Source organism: Bufo bufo, chromosome 2 (assembly GCF_905171765.1).
Source record: "Bufo bufo chromosome 2, aBufBuf1.1, whole genome shotgun sequence".
Lineage (NCBI taxonomy): Eukaryota > Metazoa > Chordata > Amphibia > Anura > Bufonidae > Bufo > Bufo bufo.
In genome coordinates, this window is record NC_053390.1 from 274654189 (window position 1) to 274677631 (window position 23443).

The 23443-nt window shown below is 40.0% G+C and overlaps 1 protein-coding gene across 1 annotated transcript in view; it reads right to left on the bottom strand.

The window, feature by feature from the left end:
- The window catches only part of SEZ6L (seizure related 6 homolog like), a 420457-nt gene that overhangs the window by 253855 nt on the left and 143159 nt on the right, over positions 1-23443 (bottom strand). The window contains exons 2-3 of the mRNA XM_040416561.1: positions 15982-16683; positions 14659-14792 (exon numbers count right to left, since the gene is read on the bottom strand). Of these exons, the coding sequence (XP_040272495.1) occupies positions 14659-14792; positions 15982-16683 (836 nt within the window). The remainder of the gene's footprint in view (positions 1-14658; positions 14793-15981; positions 16684-23443) is intronic.

Here is a 23443-nt window from a genome sequence, read left to right on the forward strand (position 1 = left end):
GGAGGATAACCAGATTGAGAAAGTGGAAGAGAAGGTGGTGGACGATGAAGTCACTGACCCAACCTGGGAAGGTGGCAACCCGAGCAAGGACAACAGTACAGAGGGGGAGGGATCCGCAGCACTGCAACAGGCTGGAAGAGACAGTGGGGTGGCAAAAGGAAGAAGGTGGGCCACACCAACCAGGCCCGCAACTGTTCCCCGGAGCACCCCCTTATTGCAATCTCCCTTGGTGGTCCGCAGCCTGGCACTTTTTTAAGGAAAGTGCGGCCGATAAAAGAATTGTCATATGCAACCTGTGCTGTACCAAAATGAGCAGGGGCGTGAACACTAGCAACCTCACCACCACAAGCATGATCCGCCACATGGCATCAAAGCACCCTAATAGGTGGGCCGAATGCCTGGGTCCACAATCAGTGTCTGCGGGTCACACCACTGCTTCCTCTTCCACTGTGTTACATGCTGGCCAATCCCCTGTCCAAGACGCAGGCCCGCATGCCTTCCGCCATGCACCTGGACCTTTTCAAGCACCATCAGCTAGCATATCCACTTTTGTGTCCCAACGCAGCGTACAGATGTCTATACTCCAGGCCTTTGAACGAAAGCACAAATACCCAGCCACCCACCCACAGGCCGTAGCACTATATGTGCACCTTTCCAAATTGCTGGCCTTGGAAATGTTGCCATTTAGGCTGCTGGACACTGAGACTTCCCGCAGCCTGATGGCGGTGGCCGTCCCGCGTTACTTGGTCCCCAGCCTCCAATATTTTTCACGGCGTGCAGGCCCATCCTTACACCAACATGTGTCCCTTAACATCACCCGTGCCCTGACCAACGCAGTTATTGGGAAGGTCCACTTAACGACTGACACATGGACAAGTGCTTTTGGCCAGGGACGCTACATTTCCCTGACGGCACACTGGGTGAACGTTGTGGAGGCCGGGAGCGAGTCGTACCCTGGGATAGCACAGGTGCTACCAACGCCAAGGATTGCTGCCCTACTTCCATCAGGATTTCTGCCACCACCTACGCTAATGGATTAACCCCCCCCCTACTCCTCCTCCACCTCCTCCTCCAGTTCCACCTCTGAATTATCATCTTGCAGCACCAGTCAGACATCAGTTAGTAGCTGGAAGCAGTGTAGCACTGCAGTGGGGAAGCAGAAACAGGCCGTGCTTAAACTGATATGCTTAGGTGACCTACAACTAGGCATGGTTGTGTCTGATAATGGCCGAAACTTGGTGGCGGCTTTAAACCTAGGCAAGCTCACACAAATATCATGCCTAGCCCACATGTTCAACCTAGTGGTTCAGCAGTTTCTCAAAACTTTCCCCAATTTGCCTGAGCTACTGGTAAAGGTGCGCCGCATGTGTGCCCATTTCTGAAAGTCATGGACAGCTTCCGCCGGTCTGGTAATGCTGCAGCAGCGCTTGCAATTGCCAGCTCACCGACCGTTGTGCGACGTGAGCACGCACTAGAACTCCACGTTCCACATGTTGGCCAGGCTTTGTGAGCAGCAGAGGGTAGTAATGGAATACCACATGGTCGTCGCCTTTCCAGTCAGCTTCCGTTCTTCACAAGCGACGAGTGGACATTGATGTGAGGTTTTACGCAACTTTGAGGAATCAACACAGATGCTGAGCAGCAATAACGCTATTATCAGTGTAACCATCCCACTTCTGTGTCTACTCAAACGCTCGCTGCTCACAATTAAGGCGGACACTTTGCATGTGGAAGAGGTGGAAATGGGGGAAGACAGTACACAGGGTGATAGCTAGACCACCCTCAGTTTGACTTCTCAGCGCGAATTGGATGATGAGGAGGGGGAAGAGCAGGAGGAGCAGGAGACAGTTGTCTCCACTACAGAGGGTAGTACCCATGGAAGTTTTATTCCATCTGTTCAGCGTGTATGGGTAGAAGAGGAGGAAGAGGATGAGGAGATTAAGAGTCATCCTCCTGATGAGGACAGCAAAGTCTTGTCTGTTGGGACACTGGCACAAATGACTGACTTTATGTTAGGCTGCCTTTCCCGTGCCCCTTGCGTTGTATGCATTTTGGCCAACACCGATTACTGGTTGTTCACCCTTCTTGACCCCCGCTACAAAGAGAACTTCTCATCTCTCATTCCTGTGGTGGAGAGGACGAGCAAAATAGTGCAATACCAGAAGGTCCTTGTGGAAAAATTGCTCCAAAAATTTCCAGCTGACAACGCTGGCTGCAGAGTACGTCGTTCCGTGGCCAACCAAGGAGGGGATATGAGGGGAACACACAGCAGTTCCAACACAGGCTGTGCAACACTCTCCAAGGCCTAGGACAGTTTTATGACACCCTGCCAGCACCCTCAACCTGATGCGCGTCCTAGTGTCACAAGAAGGGAAACATTTTGGAAGATGGTCAAGGAGTACGTAGCAGACCATGTCAGCATCCTCAGTGATCTCTCTGTGCCTTACAATTATTGGATGTCCAAGCTGGCCATGTGACACAAACTCTACGCCTTGGAGGTGCTGGCCTGCTCCGCCGCCAGCGTTTTGTCAGAGCGTGTATTTATTGCTGCTGGGGGCATAATAACTGATAAGCGCATCTGACTGTCAACTGAAAATGCTGACCGATTGACTCTTATAAAAATGAAAAAGGCCTGGATTGCCCCTGACTTCTCTACTCCATCAGAGGAAAGCGGCTGAACATAAAGGCACTCTAAATGTGGCTTTTATGGTGTACTGAACACTGTATTCCCATGCACCCCTTCCACCACTAAAACATATCAACATGGTTATTAGGCTGCCCTCGCTCCATAATGTTTTTGAGGGTCACCAGCAGGCCTTCACCCATAATGTTTTAGAGGGTCACTAGAAGGCCCTCGCCCAAAATGTTTTTGAGGCTCACCAGCAGGCCCTTGTTCTTATTGTTTTAGAGGGTCATCAGCAGGCCCTCGCCCCCAATGTTTTAGATGGTCAGCTCAGCAGCAGACCCTCACCCCTAATGTTTTAGATGGTTAGCTCAGCAGCAGACCCTCACCCCTAATGTTTTAGATGGTTAGCTCAGCAGCAGACCCTCACCCCTAATCTTTTAGATGCTCAGATCAGCAGCAGGCACTTGCCCCCAATGTTTTAGATGGTCAGATCAGCAGCAGGCACTCGCCCCTAATTTTTTAGAGTGTCAGCTCAGCAGCATGCCCTCGCCCCTAATGTTTTAGATGGTCAGATCAGCAGCAGGCACTCGCCCCTAATGTTTTAGATGGTCAGATCAGCAGCAGGCACTTGCCCCCAATGTTTTAGATGGTCAGATCAGCAGCAGGCACTCGCCCCTAATGTTTTAGAGTGTCAGCTCAGGAGCAGACCCTCACCCCTAATGTTTTAGATGGTCACATCAGCATCAGGCCCTCGGCCCTAATGTTTTAGATGGTAAGATCAGGAGCAGGCACTAACCCCTAATGTTTTAGATGGTCAGCTCAGCAGCAGACCCTCACCCCTAATGTTTTAGATGGTCAGCTCAGCAGCAGATCCTCACCCCTAATGTTTTAGATGGTCAGATCAGCAGCAGGCCCTCACCCCTAATGTTTTAGATGGTCAGATCAGCAGCAGGCACTCGCCCCTAATTTTTTAGAGTGTCAGCTCAGCAGCAGGCACTCGCCCCTAATGTTTTAGAGGGTCAGCTCAGCAGCAGACCCTCACCCCTAATGTTTTAGATGGTCACATCAGCAGCAGGCCCTCACCCCTAATGTTTTAGATGGTCACATCAGCAGCAGGCACTAGCCCCTAATGTTTTAGAGGGTCAGCTCAGCAGCAGGCCCTCCCTCCTAATGTTTTTAATGGTCAGATGAGCAGGCCCTTGCTCCAATAGTTTTTGAGGGTCACCAGCAGGCCATCAAACATATTTTTTCAAGGTGTGTATGATGCCCTCCTTTATGTGTAATAAAAGGTGTTTTGGAGTGCCGGTTCCTTTTAATTTTTGACAGCCCTTTCACTTAGTGCATAGGCCTTTATGAGTGTGGAGTCCCACTAACTGAAGAATTGTACCACAATGTGAATGAGGCCCTCTTTTATGTGATATACAGGTTGTATCGGAGTGCCTATTCCTTGGCAGCACTTGCACTTTATATATACAATTAAATATACAGGAACAAATGTTTTCTAACAATTATTCCTCTAAAATTGATTTTATCTTTGGTTTTGTGCGTATTATTGTCAGTCTGTAAAAGTAGCGTACTACTCGGACAAACATCGTTCCCAGCAGTGACCTGGGAGTCCAAGATGCATCCAGACACTCCTCCCCATGCTCTTCCCCGAACCATTTCAGTGGTGTTTCAATCAATTTCTGACCTTTTCATGTGCCATGGTTTAATGCTCGGGTTTTCCATTGACTTCCGAGCTCCTGAGCACTTTGGTGCTTGACCAACACTACTTATGATATATTAATGAGGACAAACAATGGATTAGGTGAATTTAAATACTGAGCTGGTGGAACCTAGTTTAATGACATGTTATACCCTAAAATTACCAAACTCTGGTTTAGAAATAAAGACATAAATGTGGTGTGCGTTAATACCTACAACAAAGTACTAAAAGCCCAAATAAAAATGATACATGCTTGGCTAATTCTCTGTACAGCAACTTGATCTGTCCATATCTATTCTCACAGATTCTTGAGAAAATATAGACCTTTTAGGTGGAAGATTTGTTGGGCTCTGAGGGTAATATAGTTCATTCTGCTCATTTCTGTTATTATTACCATCCCATTCCTACACAATCAAATCCTTTTTGTGGACACTTTACTGTTCTTTGCTGTTATTATTCACATACTTTCTTATTCTGAATGCAGCTCTGTCCTCTTCTGTGTACACATGGCAAATGTCCAACCTTTCTATAGAAAGTGAAGCTTCCTGATACACTATGTCCAAATGAATGTTGGCAGTGTTATCGTTGCAGACTGTGGAGTATTACTTCAGGTTGTGTGCACAGATTTTTAGCTCTTAGGGGTTTCTATAGATTTTGTCTCATCTGATAATGTCTTATGTAAAAGCAAAGGAGAATACCAACAAGGTCATTAAAGCGAAGTTCTGATCTCTCCTTAGCATTTTGTGAACTTCAGCAGCAATTGATTAGATCTGAAAGATGAACTTAGTATTAAGGGAGTGAGTGAGAAAATTCACTTTTCATTTAATAATGCTATTTCAAGGGAATCTAAGCGGTATATACCATTTGAGGTGATGCCACTTTACACTAGGTGTCTGACCCACCTCAAAGCTGTTGGAGAAATGCACATGGAGTGAAGTGGATGAGCTTAGGAGTTACATTAGGTACCCTTAAATATTGTGTAACTTTATTATGCAATATTAGGCTTTAGGGCACTGTCTCTCATTATTAGAGATGGGCCAAGTTATAAAATCTTCAATTTGGCTGCTTTCCCCACTGATTGTGGCAACTGAATTAAAAATTAGCCTTCAAGGGGTTAATTCAGTGAAAAGAAAAATTACTCCACCTTATGCAAAGAGGGCCTGCGCGGGGAAGCTTAATTGAAGATCCTGCAGCAAAATCTCGCCATGGCGCTTATTGCATTCATTACGCTGGCCAAGTGTGGTGACGTCATACGTCACCCGCGCACGAGATTTTGCGCAGTATCTTCAATCAAGATGGCCATGAAGTCTCTCTCTCCAAATGGATAAGGTTTTTTTTTCACACAATTTCAGTGAAAATTGATTAGTTACCATGAAGCATGAGGAAATTCGCTCAACACCTACTCATTATATGTATAGATTTGTTTTGGTATGTGGCTGATTACTATTGTAATCTGTGATGGCTGCTGGCTCACCCTCTGTGATTTTTTTGACTATATATTTGGTAAATGTGTTTTAATGCCTATATGTGTATTAATGCATTTCTTAATATAGATGGATTTTTAATTCTTTGGAATTGCTTGGTCTAGCATTGTTTTGTTCCTCTTTTGGTGGCATATTTGCACTTTGGTGCATATGTGACTATACTTTGCTTTAAGGGATATTTTATAGTTATAAACCTTGATAATCAACTATATAACTTGCGAATAACTTCTAGAAACATAAAAGAATGATGGCAAAAAATACATTGTCCATCTTGTCAGCCCTTAATTTATTTCCTTTTTATATTTCTCATAGTATAGATATACAGTTATTTCAGGACAACCATATCGGCTGGAAGTTTGTTTAAAAAATCTACTACTTTGTATCAAATAATATTTTCTAGCATTGCACTGTGTATACAGAGCAGGAAGTGACAATGACACTTCCTTCTCCAGTTCTAGTGAACATGTGATCATTTGGGCCAGGCAACTGCAGGAACTGCAGTGTCTTTGCAGACCCAAATCAGCTCTGCAATGAGGATGAACATCTGTGTGCTGTCTCTAGGTGTTGCATTCCTTCTGTATCTGGGGCTAATAAGCCATAAAAAATGTAATTTTAAATGCCCCACAAAGTTTTTGCATGATTTTATGGAGAGTACACAGTGTAAAAAATAAATAAGAAATTAATATAAATAAAAGAAAACAACAATAAAACCCCCATCACATGGCACATTGCAGCTTCCAATAGTGTCTGATAGTAAATGATATATCCCCCTATATCAATAATGACCGGTAGAGAAATGATGTATAAAACTATTTTAGTTGTACGTTGTGCGATTAAAGATGTGAAAAATGAAAAAATCCCCATTAATCACCAAAAGAAGGTGCAAAATTATTTTCAAAGCCAAAAGAAAAAAGTTATGGCCTTCACACACTCAAAAAAAACTGGTCAAAAAGGGGGGATTAATGGTTTGGTCTTGAACTGGTTAAATGTTTTAATCATGTCACCACTTTCTCTTCTTTCCTCAAGGCCATGAAAATTAAGTTGAAGTCTTTCTTAATCAGTTTAATTCTTAAGAGTCTCCAGCATTTTTTGGCCCGTCTTTAGACCCGGTCTGTAGGTGAGGTCTCCAAAACTGAACACATTAATCCAGATGTGGTCTCACCAGCGCTTTATACAGTTGGACCACAATCTCCCTCTTTCTACAGGTTATATTGCATGCCTAAATTGTGGACTTATTTTGAAGCCGTCATAAATCAGAACCCCAAATCCTTCACTCTTGGATAACACAGAAGTAGTGCTTCTCAACTAATCCATTATTCCTTCCAGCGTCCATAATAGGTCAGTTTACTGAGCCAGCCACCAGCCTTCATGTATGTGTTCCAATGACTTTTTAAATTGAAGTGACAAATTTTTTTTATTTAATTACTAAAATTTTTTCAGTATACACTTTAACCACATGAGCATTTGCGAAGTAAGTCAGTGGTTGCTGCCTGCTCTGATTTTAGTAGGACATGCCAACCATCTAATGTGTATGGGAGCTTTCTAGCTAAAAACAAAGGTTTTTCCGAGACTTTAATACTGATGACCTACTGTATCTTAAGGATAGCTCTCCAGTAACTGATAGGTGGGGGTCCGATCACATAGAAGTGAATGGGGTTGGAGGGGGATGATGGTCCTAGGTGTCGGACCCCACAGATCAGATACTGATGACCTTTAAAGAGGATAGGTCATTATTGTTTAAATCTCGAAATACTCTTTTAATTTGTACGACTCCTGAAGAATCTATGAAGCGTCTTGCCACTGATGCTGTGTTTCGTCTGTATCAAGCTTTGATATTTTTTTTTCTGTTAATGTTGCTTTATCTCCCTTTTTGCAGATGTAGATTAGTCTAAGTGAAATGTTAGTAAAGAATTTTGAATATATGTCAGTTTCATCCTAAATTGATATATCAACTGTATTATATAGCTTGCTATTTTTTTAAGCTAATGTGTCAATGTTCTGTCTATGCTCAGATAAAAACATTGTTTTACATCCAGTAAAATGTCTTTATACTGTATGTTAGAATCCATATTTTGCTGAAATGTTTGACAGTCTTATTTTCTCTAGGTAAGTAAAAAATTCCTCTTTGTCAGTTACATTGCTTATACCTCTCTTATTCACTCACGCTATCTTTTACTCTCAACTCTATAAAAATATCCTGTACAGTATATCTATCTACAGGGTTTCAAAGAAATTTCTAGACGTGCCATATGATTAAATTTATGCCAAACTAAATAATTGCTGATTTTTTCAGTAACGCTAAACCTAGAAAATGCCACAATTATGATAAAGTACATGCATAAGTACACAAAATAACACATACACACTGTGACACAATCACACACACATATATATATACACTGCGTGCAGAATTATTAGGCAAATGAGTATTTTGACCACATCATCCTCTTTATGCATGTTGTCTTACTCCAAGCTGTATAGGCTCGAAAGCCTACTACCAATTAAGCATATTAGGTGATGTGCATCTCTGTAATGAGAAGGGGTGTGGTCTAATGACATCAACACCCTATATTAGGTGTGCATAATTATTAGGCAACTTCCTTTCCTTTGGCAAAATGGGTCAAAAGAAGGACTTGACAGGCTCAGAAAAAGTCAAAAATAGTGAGATATCTTGCAGAGGGATGCAGCACTCTTAAAATTGCAAAGCTTCTGAAGCGTGATCATCGAACAATCAAGCGTTTCATTCAAAATAGTCAACAGGGTCGCAAGAAGCGTGTGGAAAAACCAAGGCGCAAAATAACTGCCCATGAACTGAGAAAAGTCAAGCGTGCAGCTGCCAAGATGCCACTTGCCACCAGTTTGGCCATATTTCAGAGCTGCAACATCACTGGAGTGCCCAAAAGCACAAGGTGTGCAATACTCAGAGACATGGCCAAGGTAAGAAAGGCTGAAAGACGACCACCACTGAACAAGACACACAAGCTGAAACGTCAAGACTGGGCCAAGAAATATCTCAAGACTGATTTTTCTAAGGTTTTATGGACTGATGAAATGAGAGTGAGTCTTGATGGCCCAGATGGATGGGCCTGTGGCTGGATTGGTAAAGGGCAGAGAGCTCCAGTCCAACTCAGACGCCAGCAAGGTGGAGGTGGAGTACTGGTTTGGGCTGGTATCATCAAAGATGAGCTTGTGGGGCCTTTTCGGGTTGAGGATGGAGTCAAGCTCAACTCCAGTCCTACTGCCAGTTTCTGGGAAGACACCTTCTGCAAGCAGTGGTACAGGAAGAAGTCTGCATCCTTCAAGAAAAACATGATTTTCATGCAGGACAATGCTCAATCACACGCGTCCAAGTACTCCACAGCGTGGCTGGCAAGAAAGGGTATAAAAGAGAAAATCTAATGACATGGCCTCCTTGTTCACCTGATCTGAACCCCATTGAGAACCTATGGTCAATCATCAAAATGTGAGATTTACAAGGAGGGAAAACAGTACACCTCTCTGAACAGTGTCTGGAGGCTGTGGTTGCTGCTGCACGCAATGTTGATGGTGAACAGATCAAAAACACTGACAGAATCCATGGATGGCAGGCTTTTGAGTGTCCTTGCAAAGAAAGGTGGCTATATTGGTCACTGATTTGGTTTTGTTTTGTTTTTGAATGTCAGAAATGTATATTTGTGAATGTTGAGATGTTATATTGGTTTCACTGGTAAAAATAAATAATTGAAATGGTATATTTGTTTTTAAGTTGCCTAATAATTATGCACAGTAATAGTCACCTGCACACACAGATATCCCCCTAAAATAGCTAAACTAAAAACAAACTAAAAACTACTTCCAAAAATATTCAGCTTTGATATTAATGAGTTTTTTGGGTTCATTGAGAACATGGTTGTTGTTCAATAATAAAATGAATCCTCAAAAATACAACTTGCCTAATAATTCTGCACTCCCTGTATATATATATATATATATATATATATATATACACACAGTATTTATATATATATATATACACACATCATTCATATACATACTGAATGCTGTGACATACACATGCACACACTGTGACTCATACACAAATAAACATGCATTCATAGAAATATGGTTTGCGGAAGCCACCATGGTACAATAGGCACAATAGTCTGAAGGTACTCATTGACTTCTAGGGCACAGTTTTCTAAGCAGGCTATGTGACCAGTGCAAAAGACATTGGGGGAGAGTTATCAAACTGGTGTAAAGTAGAACTGTCTTAGTTGCCCATAGCAACCATTCAGATTCCCCTTTCATTTTTCACAGCTCCTTTGGATCTATCTATCTATCTATCTATCTATCTATCTATCTATCTATCTATCTATCTATCTATCTATCTATCTCTGTTTGTAATCCTGCCTATGATGATAATGATGAAAAGTGATCTGTACAGGCCAATAGGTGTGGCTCCTATCATTAGATTAATTGACCAATGTAAAAACTACAGGATTTTAGGATTTCTTAAAATATGGATAGCGATATAGAAAATTAAAAAACATCACTATTGATGAGCAAATTGGTTCGTCCCACTACCAGCTTGTCTCGCGAGAACATCTTAATCTTGTGCATGCACCCATGACTAGCAACGCTTGAACGAATATACTTCATTATGAATCGGAACCCAGGATGTGGCACACACCACAATCATAATGAATCCTAGTTTGGATTCATAATAAAGTATATTTGTACATGCACCGCTACTCACAGTGATGGCGGTATGTGCAAGATTAAATGTTCTCGCAAGACTGGCAGCCATCTTAATATGGCCTCATCTGAAAGAATACATTTTAACAGCGCATTAGGGAGAGTCCATAGTAAAGATAATATTTTGAACAAATCACGTTGGAGCTGCAGCAGGGCGAACAGATTCAATCATCACCAACATCACAAAACATTCTTTAAAAATATGTTTAACATAAAAATTTAATTTAACCAATTTAATTTAACACTTTCAGAATCAGACAATTTTCAGCTTTGTCATTTTGGTTTTTTTACTCCGAGCCTTTTCAAAGCCATAACTTTTTTATTTTCTATTCATAATGCCGTATGAGAGTGAGTATATTATATATACAGTACAGACCAAAAGTTTGGACACACCTTCTCATTCAAAGAGTTTTCTTTATTTTCAAGACTATGAAAATTGTAGATTCACACTGAAGGCATCAAAACTATGAATTAACACATGTGGAATTATATACATAACAAACAAGTGTGAAACAACAGAAAATATGTCATATTCTAGGTTCTTCAAGTAGCCACCTTTTGCTTTGATTACTGCTTTGCACACTCTTGGCAATTCTCTTGATGAGCTTCAAGAGGTAGTCCCCTGAAATGGTTTTCACTTCACAGGTGTGCCCTGTCAGGTTTAATAAGTGGGATTTCTTGCCTTATAATTGGGGGTTGGGACCATCAGTTGCGTTGAGGAGAAGTCAGGTGGATACACAGCTGATAGTCCTACTGAATAGACTGTTAGAATTTGTATTATGGCAAGAAAAAAGCAGCTAAGTAAAGAAAAACGAGTGGCCATCATTACTTTAAGAAATGAAGGTCAGTCCAGTCAGCCGAAAAAATTGGGAAAACTTTGAAAGTAAGGGCTATTTGACCATGAAGGAGAGTGATGGGGTGCTGCGCCAGATGACCTGGCCTCCACAGTCACCGGACCTGAACCCAATCGAGATGGTTTGGGGTGAGCTGGACCGCAGAGTGAAGGCAAAAGGGCCAACAAGTGCTAAGCATCTCTGGGAACTCCTTCAAGACTGTTGGAAGACCATTTCAGGGGACTACCTCTTGAAGCTCATCAAGAGAATGCCAAGAGTGTGCAAAGCAGTAATCAAAGCAAAAGGTGGCTACTTTGAAGAACCTAGAATATGACATATTTTCAGTTGTTTTACACTTGTTTGCTATGTATATAATTCCACATGTGTTAATTCATAGTTTTGATGCCTTCATAGTCATGAAAATAAAGAAAACTCTTTGAATGAGAAGGTGTGTCCAAACTTTTGGTCTGTACTGTATATGTGTATGCTTGTTTTTTGAGGGACAGGTTTTACTTTACAGTGGCACCAATTACGGTTCCATACTATGTAGTGGGGAAAAAAAATCCAAATTGGGTGAAATTATATAAAAAAAACATAATTCTGCCATAGTTTTATGAGTTTTGTTTTTAATCGAATTTACTATGCGGTAACACTGACCTGTTTCTTTCATTCTCCGGGTCAGTACGATTGCAATTATACAACATATGTATAGTTTTTTTTGCATTTTAATACTAAAGAAATGAAACCTTTTGAAAAAATTAATTTTTTCTTTGCATCGCCATATTCTGACCCCAATAAATGTCTACAGAGATGTGTTAGGGACCATTTTTTGCGGGCGATCTGTACTTTTCAATGACACTATGTTGTGTATGACTTTTTGATCACTTTTTATTTATTTTTTGTTCGACTTGAAGCGACCAAAATATTTTTTCTGTTTTGCTGTTTGCCCTATGGGATAATTTCCTTTTAAGATTATAGGCATTTTTGCACTTGGTAATGTCGATGATGTTTATTTATTTGTGTATTTATTTTTATTTAAATTTCAGGGAAAGAGGGTTATTAGAATTTTTATATTTAAATTTTTGTTTAAATCTTTAAAAACTTTAAAAAAAAAACTTTTTAAAAGTTCCCCTAGGAAACTATAACAAGCAATCATCAGATTGCTTCTGTCATAGCCTGCTTGTTTGGGGGAGCCGATGCACAGCGTGGAGCACACTCCCGGTTTTTGACCTCCAAGATGAGGTAGTCACTTTTGACCACGGCATTTGAGGGGTTAAATGTATGTGATCAACGTTATCATCGATCTCATACATTAGTCCCTGGTGCCTGCTGCTTAATTTTATTTTGGAGTGGCAGGAAGGAGTTAAACAATAGGCTATGTTTTGGTAACACGGAACGTGTTACCAAAACATTCTATGACAAGAATAAGACAGGTGGTGCTTTTTTATTTAAATGGAGTCTGTCATCAAAGTTTCACCTTTTTAACCCTTCCCATAGCTTTCTTGCAGCCTTACAGTTAATAAAAACGTTACCTTTATAAGCAATCCTGGACTTATAAAACCGGCAAAAAACAACTTAGTAGCATATGCAAATGAGGGCTCGCAAGTGCCCAGGGGAGGCGTCAACCTCGTAGGTGCCCAGGCAGCTCTGCCTTATCGTCGCTTCCCCCCCGCCCAGCCTTTCCCTCTGATCGCCCATCGACTTACTACTTGTTTCGGCGAGTCCCGCGCCTGCGCAATCAGTCCGTCGGCCGGCGCATGCGCACTGCGATGCCCATTCCTTGTACGGCATCACAGTAATTAATGCGCATGCGCGGGATCTTGGCGAAACAAGAAGTAAGTAGATGGGCGGTCAGAGGGAAAGAATGGGCGGGGGGGAAGCGACAATAAGGCTGAGCTAGCTGGGCACCTACGAGGGTAACGCCGCCCCTGGGCACTTGCGAGCCCTCATTTGCATATGCTACTAAGTTGTTTTTTGCTTGTTTTATAAGTCCAGGATTGCTCATAAAGGTAACGTTTTTATTAACTGTAAGGCTGCTAGAAAGCTATGGGAAGGGTTAAAAAGGTGAAACTTTGATGACAGACTCCCTTTAAGGTGGAAAGACTCTTTATGTAAAATGCAATAGGAACTTGAGTAAATACATGGCAAATTAACAGTCACAACAACATACCTGCAATAGCTTCTTGTATGACCTTATAGAGCAGAGATCAGCAACCTTCGGCACTCCAGCTGTTGTGAAACTACAATTCCCAGCATGCTCCAATCATTTTCTATGTGAGTTTTTAGAAGAGCAGAGCAAGTATGCATGATGGGAGTTGTAGTTTCACAACAGCTGGAGTGCCAGAGGTTGCCTACCCCTGTTATAGAGTATTGGCAAATAAATACTTCTTATCATTTAATATTAGTACTCAAAGTTTAACTCTGGGGCAAATTTTCATAAATAGTAAAATTTTCTACTAGGGCCCATTAATCACTTGTTATAAATGATTTCAGTCTGACACCCCCCCCCCCCCCCATGCAAGTTTCCGAGGTTTTCTCCACACTTTAAGTCCATATTGTCAATGTAAAAAAAAAATGATTTTGTATTTTAGTTGGCTATACATGAGTTAACAGAAGATTGCCCCCTTCCCTGCCATCACTCACTGCTCTTCAGCTATTATGTATGTGGTTATATACACTCAAATTAGGGCTCATGCAATCGGCCATATATATTTTGCTGTCCGCAAAAAACGGATCTGCACAAAATACGGATGATGTCTGTGTGCATTCCGTATTTCGCGGAACGGAACAGCTGGCCCACAATGGAATAATAATCCTTATCCGTAATGGGGACAATAATAGGATATGTTCTTTTTTTGTGGAACGGAAATAGGGACATATGGAAACGGAATACACACGGATTAAGTTCCGTTTACTCCGGAATGGTTCCGCATACAGTCCGCAAAAAAAATGGCAAGGATACAGAAAGAAAATACGTTCGTGTGCATGAGCCCTTAGATTACTGAAGTGTATATACACAACAAACCTAATCATAGCAATGTACCTATGTATGTATTCAGCAGGAAATACAGAATACTGTACAACAGTCAATGTAAGCCTATTAGGCCAGTTTAGCCTTAGCTCCAGGAAAAATGCAAAAGTTTTTTTTAGATGTAATGTTAATATTTATGCATGATACTATGTAAAAATTGCCAAACATCACAGAAATTTATATACATCTTCAAAACATTAAACTTTGCCTGAGTTAACTTGCAAGAAACTAAATTATGTTCTTACCTGTAGCTCCACTCCATAACCCATGTAGACTGTGATATTGTAGGTACATTCCAGGAAATTTTTGAAAGGAAGTGGAGGGTAGTCTGTTGAATCAATGTATCCTTCTGGTTCCATGAAGTTCACACTGCATTGAACTACATACAAATCCTTGTTAGTCAGAAGAACAAAGATTAGAAATATACTAGATATAAAATAAAAATGACAAGGCGTTAAATTCTTAAAATCTTCCTTCAGTTTTAGCAATCTTCTGACATAGATAGATGTTCAAGCACAGGCCTTCAGCTTGTGTCATCACTTACTAGAGAGAGGAGTGCCTTTGTCTTATATCTTACAGATCTCAGAGCTCATGTCAATGGGGCTGCTGTAAAGAATCAGTGGTGTGACATAACATATATTATAATGAGATGAATTACCATTTAGCCAGCAAATTAAAGCCATATAACATACCTTACAAGATATCAATAACTGTAATTGCCCCGTCATTCTGCAGTAAAATAGCCAAATAATGAACTTGAAAGGAATTACAACAGATACGCTAGCAGACAATTCATTTTTCCTGGTTTTGGACCATAAAGCGAAATGACTAGAATATGCTGAATATGCTACTGCAATGATTTCTTTTGAAATCTATATTCATAGCTCATTAAATAAAATGTTTAAGCAGTAAGGCAAAAAAGATATTAATTGAAATTGAATAAAGAAGCAATAATATAATATTGGTTTTCTTCCATGATTCACCGTGAGTTTGTCTAAGATCTGTTTGTAGACACTAGTTACAGTGGAATTTCTATTCAAAGTTGCATGTGTGTACCTCGCACAGTGAGACATGAAGTGTAAGTAATAGTAAGAGTAACATAATATGTAAGGCGGAAAAAAGACATTCGTCCATCCAGTTCAGCTTGTTATTCTGCGAGTTGATCTACGGGAGGCCAAAAAAAAAAAATAATGAGGTAGAAGTAAATTTCCCTGATTTTAGGGGGACAATTCCTCCCCAACTCCAATTAGTAAATCAGAATAACTCCCTGGATCAAAGACCCTTCTCTAGAAGTCTAGTAACTGTAACCTGTAATATTATTACACTCCTGAAATGTATCCAGACCCCTGTTGAACTCTTCACCATCACCACCTCCTCTGGCAGAGAGTTCCATAGTCTCACTGCTCTTACAGTAAGGAATCCTCTTCTATGTTGGTGTAGAAGCCTTCTTTTCTCTAGATACACAATGTCCTTGCGACAAGCTATTCTTTACCATCATACATCAACTATCAAATACAAATCGACAATTGACATTGCTCTTGCCTGGAGTGAATATGTTATACAGATACCTGGACTCTGCTCAGTTGTTATCACTGTCGTAGTTATTATAGTAGATGTGGTAGTATCTTGGCTTTCATCTGCGACCATATCATTGTCTCCATAATGTGTCCTATCAGGCTCATCCGCTTGAACTGAAGTGTTTATATCAGGTAAAGACAACTTTACAGAATCTGGATTGTGTGGGTTTGATGGCTGTGCTGTATATGGAGTTAACTGGAAAGGTATTTGAGGGATGAATCCACTATGTCGTCTTCTGTTTACCCACAATGGAAATTCTGGGATATGTTCCTTTACCTCTCTGGTTTCAGAAGAAATGTCCTTTAATACAGGGGATTTTTCTAAGAAAGATAATGATAATGAAACACTGGGATGAGGCTCTACTAGTCTTTCCGAGACAGTTGGCATAGCTTGTGGCCTCAAGCGCTTCCTTGCAACATTTAACTGCTTTAGGGATGGAGGTTTTTTCCTGGTTGGTATTGTTTGATTATCTGCAAAGTCTGGAGTGGAGCTTGGAGCTTGAGATACCACCCTCAGGAGCAATCCTTCTCTTTCTGGATCTGAGTCAAAGAGTTCTTCTCCAGAATGAGGGGCACTTTGTGATCCTGTTTCCTTGAGATTGGAATTTTCTTTTCCAATTCTGTTGCTGACAAGTTCTACCGGGTGCAATTCCAATGTAATTGTAGGAATGGGGCTTTGTTTGATGTTATCATCTATAAAATGAAAGAAAGACATTGATTCATATACATGTCAGTGTATTATGGGCATCTACTGTATACATTTATAAGATAAACTGGTGTCTCTAAGAAATGAAACTAAATAGTGAGCAAAATCAAGAAGTGATTATAATGTTTAGCATATAGAAAAAGTTCAATGTGCCTACATATAAAATCCGAGGCACATAGAGGTGCATTATGAGCCCTCATGGACCTGTAATAAAGCCAAGTCCAAACATCATACTTTAATTCTGATAAATGAGGTAAATATCATGGTTTTCAGGGACTCTGCAGCTATGATATACAATATAATATACTCATGACTGCTTTATGTGGTAAAGCCATGTATTAAACATTTTTCTCTAAAAAATTCTCCATATAATCTTGTAAAAATAAGTGCTACCCAGCGAGAAGTAAGGGATCATAAGACATGTCCAGAAATCTCTCCACCCTGCACCCTTTTCCTGCTCTGTGCTATGATTCATACAGCTGAAGGGGAACTGAAAGACATTGCGCATGTGGTTGGGTTATCAATGAGGCTGCTCAATATTGTCATAAATATTAAAATGTTACATAGCTTCTGTTATGCATGGGAACATAGATCTTAACCACAAAATCTGACATTTTTACTATCATGAATTAAGAGGTAAATTTCCAGCTGCATAATATGACAATGTGTATTTCATTCCTTCTCTGGCTCTTTGTAATCCTGTATCAGTTTATACATTATATACTATTTCATCAAAAACTTTAACCTTGGAGGAACAGACCTTTGCTGACCTGGCCTCCTTTACACCCTTTTACCATAACTCTCCTTTAGTTTTTGTGGCAGCGTATTAAATGCAGTTCCTTTTATCTTTTTATCTATGCTGGATCCTTGTGGCCTTTCCACAGATCTAGACATCAATCTGTTCTTGAAAAAAGCTTAAAAACGTCTACAGTAAAAAAAAAAAAAAATTATGGACCAAAATTTATATATTTGCATTTCCTAATTTGCTAATTGTTTTTGTTGTTGTTGATCTGCATCATCCTCATTTAACAATGTGCTTCAGTCAATGAATAAAATATCTTTATATAAGGTTTGAAGTGATCACAAAGTTGCTAGACCACAGTTGTAGAAATAAATGAACTAAATGGGTAGTCCAACATTCAAAATAATTCCAATTTTTCGAATCTCTGTACAGTATTATTTCGAAATTTTTAATGAAGAGACTTCAGATGAAGCAACCAAAGCTCGCTTCGCTCAACAATAATTTCAATAATTTGCTCCATCATTCAACCCCAATATACTGATCAAATTGTTTTTTTTTTTATATAAAATGTATTGTGTAAAGTGCTCAGTACAGTTTTATAGAAGTATCTTGTGAAATATAGTAATGCAATTTTCATCCCGTTCTAGAAGAAATTACAACAAGCACACTACCTCCTACAACAAGCACACTGCAACCAGCCCAATATCATGGCCTTTAAACTACTATGATGGTAAGTAAGTCCCTGTCCATGTTTAATGCTAATGTATTTAATGTATTCATTCCTTGAAAATTGTATCCATAAATGGGTCAGAAAGTTCTAAAAGTCTAAAAGATGCAAATAATTATTCTGTTACTTGGTGATAAAGTCAGACACACTGATATTATTATAGACTTTTCATTTTACCCTGCGGCCGTTTGAAGGTCAATGCAAGATCACATTGCTCTGAGTATGCCAGATTTTAATAATTTTAATGTAAAAACAGCAGAGTGGGATAGCATATAATTATGTTTAAACCTGTGGATATTATTTATAATTAAAGAAAATTTTCTGGAAATCTGCAATTCCGGAAACAGAAAATATTTCTAATTTAAATGCTAAAGGTAAAAAATTTCTGTTCTAATTTTCATTTCCATCATGTTCTAGGATAGAGAATAGATTTTCTGTCCTCTGGGAAGTTATTTTTTTCCTGAACTCAATACAACACATTTGTTTTTTATTTGTTCTTGGTCTGACACTTTCTTTGTCACATTCTCACATGTGAAATTAAAATTATTTACCTTTACATTGCTAAACATATTTCCCGTAGCTTAAAGGGGGTCTGTCAGCAGATTTTTTCCTATGAAACGGGCTGACCTAATGTGTATTTGGCAGCTGAAGGCATCTGTGTTGGTCTCATGTTCATATGTGTCCGCATTGCTGAGAAAAATAATGTTTTAATGTATACAAATGAGACTCTAGGAACAACAGAGGCATTGCCGTTACACCTAGAGGCTCAGTTCTCTCTGCAACTGCTGTGTCCTCTCCACTTTGACAAGGCCAGGCAGTGTAAATGTGATCGGGCTTGCCTGACCTTGTCAATCAAAGTGCAAAGGGCACATCAGTTGCAGAGAGAGCAGAGGTAATGACAATACCCCTGTTGCTCCTAGAGGCTCATTCGCATATATAAAAACATAATTTTTCTCGGGAATTTGGCACATATGAACATGGGACCAACACAGATGCCTTTAGCTGCCAAGTGCACATGTAACAGTTCAGCCAGTGTCATAGGTACAAATCTGCTAAGAGATGCCCTTTAAATAGAGATGTAGCCAACCCCAACATTATCTTGACTGGTTTAATATCTTAACATAACAAAATCAAATTACAGTTGTACAACAAATTGTGCTAAAGTGACCATATTGGCAAGCCTGGAGTCAAGATAACATTGGCTAAATCTGTAATAACCTGTAACCTTGAATATAGAATAATTGGTACATTTAAATTATTCATAATTTTAATATTGTGGTGAGATTATTGGTCTAACCACATGCTTAGATCAAATAAGTTCAAACTGACAGAAGATGGGCCAAAACAAGTAGGCGAGAACAAGTGAAGTAGGCAGGGCCTTAAATACTGTAGTGCAGTGTAGAATACTGCCGCTGCAGAACCAAATACCACAGTATTCAACTGTATCACTATCATGAGGACAGTAATACAGTTGAGTTCAGGAGGGCACCTGTGGCCGTTGGGCATCAGATCATTATGTACCTAGCCTGCGGCCATCAAGAGGGCTTGAGTGGCCCCCTGGGCATCGGCCTACTGGGAAATTTCACTGTAGGGTCTATGGCCAATTCACCCCTGCTCTTTGACCTCCTCTGTTTGCAAAAATATGCAATCTCTAAACGCTAGACCCAGTCAAGCATGTCTCTGTCTTGAAAAACATAGAGGGATGGGTTCTTTCACAGTGATAATCTCCAAGTGATAGAGAGCCCTTTGTGCAACAAAGTCATGTAGAAAATAAGGTCATAAGAGCTAATTGGGTTGACAATGTGTAACAACGCTAGTTGTTCACAAGAATACAAAATTGGACTTGACCTACAGTATGGCTGTCGCTTTTCCTAAGTACTGTGTCTCTTGGTACTCAGATACCCTAAAGTTTTACAGTAGGGCTGTATTTTGCAATAACTAGTCACAAGAACAACATACCATATATGAAAGCACATATCAACATTGTAAGAAAGCAAGGTACTAAAATAAAGTCATAGATAAATGACAGGAACCAAATAATGAGGGCCACAGGTGGAGATGATCCAGCAATGGAAGAAAGACAGATGCATGGGATATAGGTTGACAGACGATAAATGACAGTAAACAAAAATTGTGCAATACTGAACTGATCCTATTTAAATTCAATGCAGCAAGCCAGTCAGGGCAATACAGCAACACGTCATCAGACAAATTCCAAAACAGAGTAAGGAAAGACCATGGAACTGCAAATAACAGAATACACAGAAAACATAGGATCGAAATCAACATAGCAAAAGCTATTCCCAGGAACTAGAACAGAGTAAAGCCTAGATTTATAAAGCCTCAGCAATCAGCAACTCCACCCTATTTAACCAGACCAAGCTAGGTGATAACTAGTGTTGATCGCGAATATTGGCACTTCAAGAATTCGCGAATATCTAGAATATAGTGCTATATCTTCATAATCGCGAATATTCTTGATTTTTTTTCATCAGTACCCATGATCCCTCACTGCTTCTTGCTTGTGGGCAAATGAGAAGGCTGCAATATCTTTGACTTTAGGAGTAGTGTTGATCGCAGATTTTCGTATCACAATTTTTCATCGCAAATTTTCCAATTGCCGATTTTCGCAATCAAGAAAATAATGACAAGATCACGAATTCTCAAATATATGACGAATATTTGCTCAAATATTCACGAAAAATCACGAATTCGAATATTGCCCCTGCCGCTCATCACTGGCAGTAACCCAGATTTAGATGCTGAGCCGTTATATAGCAACTACTCAAACAAAATTGGCAACTAGGTGAACATGACGCAACAAGATGATCCCTATTGCTTGTAACACAATGGTAGGTACACACATTTATGTTTTAGAAACTGAATGCAAGAAAAGTTGAGAACACAATTTGAACATAAGTATGAAGTCTAGTTATAATTTTTAGCTGGAGGTAAACTTTAAGACTTTATCCCATAAAACACATTGCTACCTATCAATAGGACAGGTGATAATTTGGTGAAGGGGCACTGCTGGGACAGTGATCTACTGATTAATAAAATAGATCCTACATTCAAGCTCATAATGCAACTACGGTGAGGCGTGTGTCTTCATTTACAGACTATGGGACTGACAGGAACAACCAATTTTTCGAGTTATTGTGGGGGTACCATCAGTGGGGTTCCTCAGCAACCATACATCCTCCAAATTGTCCTGTGGATAGGTGATAAATGTGTTTTGTAGGATTGCCATTAAATATTCCTCAAAGTAAATCACATACCTCTAGTCCCGCTGATATACCTAGATATAACGTATTTTCTTTGTACCAATACACTTCTTATTTTTCTGTAATTCATTAGCAATAATAACACCTCCCAGAGATTTGTAATTGTCGACAAATTATCAGGAAACACTCCAAACACTTTACACATGTGCCTAACAGCACATTAATATGCTGCTGTGCTTATCATGCCATAATTACACCCAGCATTTGTTATAAAAAGAGCATAAACAACCAATCCAACATGACCTAATACTTCCATCAAAAACATAATTCTAGTCAAGTTTCAGAACAATATGTATACACTACGAAACAGCTGTACAAGTACTGATAAAATAAATAGAACATATAATTTGGGTATAATATGTACTACATACGCTTGAATTGCTGCTTATGAGCAATCCAAGCTATCACACTCCAGCGAATACACCTCATACCGGGCTGTAATTCCTTTTTTATTGTGCAGAATGTTTTCAAGTTCATAATAATAAGAAATACATTTGCCTCATTCGGTGAAATATATTTGCCACATACTGCAGTAAAAGTCGATCCACTCTTTTCTCATTAGTCTGAGAACATGCTATATACAGTCAGGTCCATAAATATTGGGACATCGACACAATTCTAACATTTTTGGCTCTATACACCACCACAATGGATTTAAAATTTAAACAAACAAGATGTGCTTTAACTGCAGACTGTCAGCTTTAATTTGAGGGTATTTACATCCAAATCAGGTGAACGGTGTAGGAATTACAACAGTTTGCATATGTGCCTCCCACTTGTTAAGGGACCAAATGTAATGGGACATAATAATAATAATAATAATAAATAAAACTTTCACTTTTTAATACTTGGTTGCAAATCCTTTGCAGTCAATTACAGCCTGAAGTCTGGACCGCATAGACATCACCAGACGCTGGGTTTCATCCCTGGTGATTCTCTGCCAGGCCTCTACTGCAACTGTCTTCAGTTCCTGCTTGTTCTTGGGGCATTTTCCCTTCAGTTTTGTCTTCAGCAAGTGAAATGCATGCTCAATCAGATTCAGGTCAGGTGATTGACTTGGCCATTGCATAACATTCCACTTCTTTCCCTTAAAAAACTCTTTAGTTGCTTTTGCAGTATGCTTTGGGTCATTGTCCATCTGCACTGTGAAGCGCCGTCCAATGAGTTCAGAAGCATTTGGCTGAATATGAGCAGATAATATTGCCCGAAACACTTCAGAATTCATCCTGCTGCTTTTGTCAGCAGTCACATCATCAAGAAATACAAGAGAACCAGTTCCATTGGTAGCCATACATGCCCACACCATGACACTACCACCACCATGCTTCACGGATGAGGTGGTATGCTTAGGATCATGAGAAGTTCCTTTCCTTCTCCATACTCTTCTCTTCCCATCACTCTGGTACAAGTTGATCTTGGTCTCATCTGTCCATAGGATGTTGTTCCAGAACTGTGAAGGCTTTTTTAGATGTCGATTGGCAAACTCTAATCTGACCTTCCTGTTTTTGAGGCTCACCAATGATTTACATCTTGTGGTGAACCCTCTGTATTCACTCTGGTGCAGTCTTCTCTTGATTGTTGACTTTGACACACATACACCTACCTCCTGGAGAGTGTTCTTGATCTGGACAACTGTTGTGAAGGGCGTTTTCTTCACCAGGGAAAGAATTCTTCGGTCATCCACCACAGTTGTTTTCCGTTGACTTCTGGGTCTTTTAGTGTTGCTGAGCTCACCGATGCGTTCCTTCTTTTTAAGAATGTTCCAAACAGTTGTTTTGGCCACGCCAAATGTTTTTGCTATCTCTCTGATGGGTTTGTTTTGTTTTTTTCAGCCTAATGATGGCTTGCTTCACTGATAGTGACAGCTCTTTGGATCTCATCTTGAGAGTTGACAGCAACAGATTCCAAATGCAAATAGCACACTTGAAATGAACTCTGGACCTTTTACCTGCTCATTGTAATTGGGATAATGAGGGAATAACACACACCTGGCC